Genomic DNA, 3,954 nt, shown 5'->3' on the forward strand with positions numbered 1-3,954 from the left:
GCAAAACATCATATTGAATAACATATCTAGTATATTTGACAAATTAGGCCATTTATTACTTATAATGTAAGCAGTACACAAAGCGTTTGAATATACCTACTGAACGTAGATGGAAATGGTCCGTGAAATTGAAAAAAAAACCCAGCAAACAAACAGACGCAACGAGTGAGTAAGTGATATTATAAATAGAACTTGTTTGAGCAAGACAATATGATCAAATGCAAGTCAGTCCTAGAGGTGGGAAAGTAGGAAAAGTATCCAAATTGGAAAATGTAGAGACAAAGTTGGTCTTAAAAAAATATAAAATTTATGAAAATGGCTAGCAAAAAAAAAAAAAATGGAAATGTGCATTGAATTCTTCATTAACAAATCCTCAAGGAATCAAGGTAGCCTTAAGCACAAACCCCCCAAAAAGTTAAAAAGAAATTTAGGTAGACTAAAAATTGTTAGATTGATATACATTGAAAACTCAGTTTCAGTTGCAATTGATTATAATAGTGGTAAGACAAATTTTGGTCACACTTTGTAGTCCACGGCGCCCACAGCAAACCAAAATAGGCCTACATGTTATTTCCTAGAGTCTAGTAAGTGTAGTGTAACCAAAAATTCTCTACTACAGTTGTCTCCGCCTAAGATCCCAGTGCTCTGGAGCAAGGGAAATACGGGATCTTAGCCAACGAAGCCAAGGAAGAATCTACAGTGACCCATGTACTGACGTGACCCCTGGGTGGGTTTATGACATATGGCGAGCAAAGAGTGGTCAACCTTGATGACCAATCACAGTAGCACGATGGCATGAGGCATGCCATAATATTATACCGTACACTCATTAGCATATCGTCTCGAGATCTTTATCTACGTTTATCCCCTTTACCTGTCCAAAAATTTTAGCCTTCCATCTCTGATTGAGTCCCCCCGCCTTTGTCGTTACGTACCATATCACTGTGACTACACCAATTAAAATTCAGGCTGTCTCGCAAATTCGGGAATAGAGAAAAACTGCCTTCAACTTCAATGGACAGGGAAGAGTTCACAGTTCGATGTGATCCTGCCTGGAGCGTATTTGTAGGCCCTACCCACCCAGTGAGTGAAGTAAGTTCAGGTGGCGAGCTCAGATGCAAGTGCGATATTTGGGGAAAAAAAACGCATCGGTCAGTTCACACCTTGGTGTGATCCCGTCTGGGGATCATTGTACCGTTTCATGGAGTTTTACAACGCTTATGATCACATTCACAAGAGTGGCTGATCTTTGACGCGACGAGCAGTTCTTTGATCTCAACTTTTTACTCTTGGTTGATCGGCTGTGCCCGCACGGGTGTTTATTCCATAAATTATGATCAGAAATGCCGGCACTTACTCTTTCATTAAGCTTCAAAAGTACTCAAAATGTACTTTAAAAATACTCAAAGGTACTTCTATAAAAAGTATCGGAGTACAGTAAAAGTACTGGTTCTCAAAATGTACCGGAGTACAGTAAAAGTACCAAAAATTGTTACGTAAGTACAAGTACTTGTACTCCATTACTTCCAGCTCTGTGTGTGAGTAGGTGTGTGTCTATGTAAGTGCAAAGGTGTTCATATGAATGTACGTCTATGTACGTGTTTAGGTGTGTGTATGTGTGTAGATGTGTGCATGTGTGTAAGTGTGAGTAGGTGTGTAGGTGTGTGCATGTGCGTTTGTGCATGTATGTGTGTAGGTGTGTGTATGTGGGAGTAGCTGATTGAGATAAGGAATGTACAGGGGTATACATCTATGTGTATGTGTGTGTGTCAATGTGTATATGTGTGTTGTGTGTGTGTGCATGTGTTCATGTATGTAAAAGTAGTTGAGTGTGACTAGAAATGTGTGGATGTGTATATCTATGTGTGTATGTGTAAGTGTGAGTGTGTGTGTATGTGTGTGTGTGCGTGTGTATGTGTGTGTTTGTGTGTGTGTAAATGTAAATAGGTATGGTTGAACACAGGTGTGAGAATGTGTCCATTGCCTTCCCCCCTCCCCCCCTCCCCCCCTCCTTCCTCTTCCCTTTGGTGCTCCACCCATCGCCACCCAAACCTCACCATCTATCCCCCTCATACCCCATTTCTAAAAAAAAATACTTCCCTACCCATCTCCCTGATTGTCATGACCCAACACAACAACCCCACCCCATCCATTCCCAGTACCCGGGCCCTCAATCTATGTATGCATATTTTTGTGTTTAAACATGCGTTTCAGTAAGCATATCTGCCATTGTAATCAAAAGTTCCTCACAGGGATCAATAAAGTGTAATCTATTTATTATATATCCTTTATTTACCGTGGTTGTAGGAGCCAATGAGTCCAGTGGGTGCAGAGAACTGCATGCTGGTCAACACACTGAGCTGGACCATCATCTCCATGCCTTCCTCTGTTGGGAAAAGGACACAACTGACCTCTTTGACCCACATACAACCAGACAACACACACACAAACATGTATACATGCACATATACAGTCAAAATGGTCTATGACAACCATCCATTTTTTAGGAGAAAAGTAGCCGTCTTCAACAGATGTCTGTCTTACATGGCGGATTATAAATAAAGAAAAGTGCAAGGGGAGAAATGGGAAATGGTTGTTTGTAATTGTGATTAGCTTATGCAGGCGGCAATTAGAGCTGGTTCAATTGTACGTACAAACACACAAAGACCTACAACTACACATAAACAAACATAAATGCGCATACCCACACAAACACATACATAGGCACATGTAAGCAAACACACACACACGTATACACGCACACACACACACACACACACACACACACACACACACACACACACACACACATGCACGCAGCAATCAAAGCTCGACTCACCCGAGGAGGCCAGAGGCACGAAGATGTCAAATTGACCGCCCATATCCACAGGCAGGATGTGATTGGTCAAGGCATCAAAGAACTCTCGAGACTCCTCGTCTTCCTCATCAGTCAGCGAGTCCAGCGTGACAGTGACACCATGACAGAGTCGCAGCTCACTGGGCTCATGGCAGTGACAGAACAGGCCAATGCTCCTGTGGGGATGCCATGATATGTCAGTATTACATCTGTACTAGAATGTCATGACATGACAGTATTACAGGAATATCATGAAATGTCAGTGACATGCCTATACTGGAATGTAGTGACATATCAGTATACAACTTTACCAGAATGTCATGACATGTCAGAAACACAACTATACTGGAATGTCATGATACGTCAGTGACACAACTATACTGGAATGTCATCATACGTCAGTATTCAGCTACACTGGAAGGTCATGAAATGTCATGAAATGTCAGAGACACAACTATACTGGAATGTAGTGACATGTCAGTGACACAACTATACAGGAATGTCATGAAGTGTCAGTATTACAGCTATACTGGAATGTCATGAAATGTCAGAGACACAACTATACTGGAATGTCATGAGGTGTCAGTGACACAACTGTACTGGAATGTCATCACGTGTCAGTGACACAACTGCACTGGAAGGTCATCACGTGTCAGTGACACAACTGTATTGGAATGTCATCACGTGTCAGTGACACAACTGTACTGGAATGTCATCACGTGTCAGTGACACAACTATACTGGAATGTCATGAAGTGTCAGTGACACAACTGTACTGGAATGTCATCACGTGTCAGTGACACAACTGTACTGGAATGTCATCACGTGTCAGTGACACAACTGTACTGGAATGTCATCACGTGTCAGTGACACAACTATACTGGAATGTCATGAAGTGTCAGTGACACAACTGTACTGGAATGTCATCACGTGTCAGTGACACAACTGCACTGGAAGGTCATCACGTGTCAGTGACACAACTGTATTGGAATGTCATCACGTGTCAGTGACACAACTGTACTGGAATGTCATCACGTGTCAGTGACACAACTGTACTGGAATGCCATAATATGCCTGTAAAATGACCTCAAGTAGGGG

General features: G+C 42.0%; 1 protein-coding gene across 1 annotated transcript in view; it reads right to left on the reverse strand.

Moving 5' to 3' along the window:
* LOC101845435 (epithelial cell-transforming sequence 2 oncogene-like) overlaps nt 1-3,954 on the reverse strand; it is a gene marked incomplete in the record, with an annotated part of 42,919 nt that overhangs the window by 16,647 nt on the left and 22,318 nt on the right. The window contains 2 exon segments of the mRNA XM_035968656.1: nt 2,297-2,386; nt 2,840-3,033. Of these exon segments, the coding sequence (XP_035824549.1) occupies nt 2,297-2,386; nt 2,840-3,033 (284 nt within the window).

Source organism: Aplysia californica, unplaced genomic scaffold, assembly GCF_000002075.1.
Source record: "Aplysia californica isolate F4 #8 unplaced genomic scaffold, AplCal3.0 scaffold00004, whole genome shotgun sequence".
Taxonomy (NCBI): Eukaryota; Metazoa; Mollusca; class Gastropoda; order Aplysiida; family Aplysiidae; genus Aplysia; species Aplysia californica.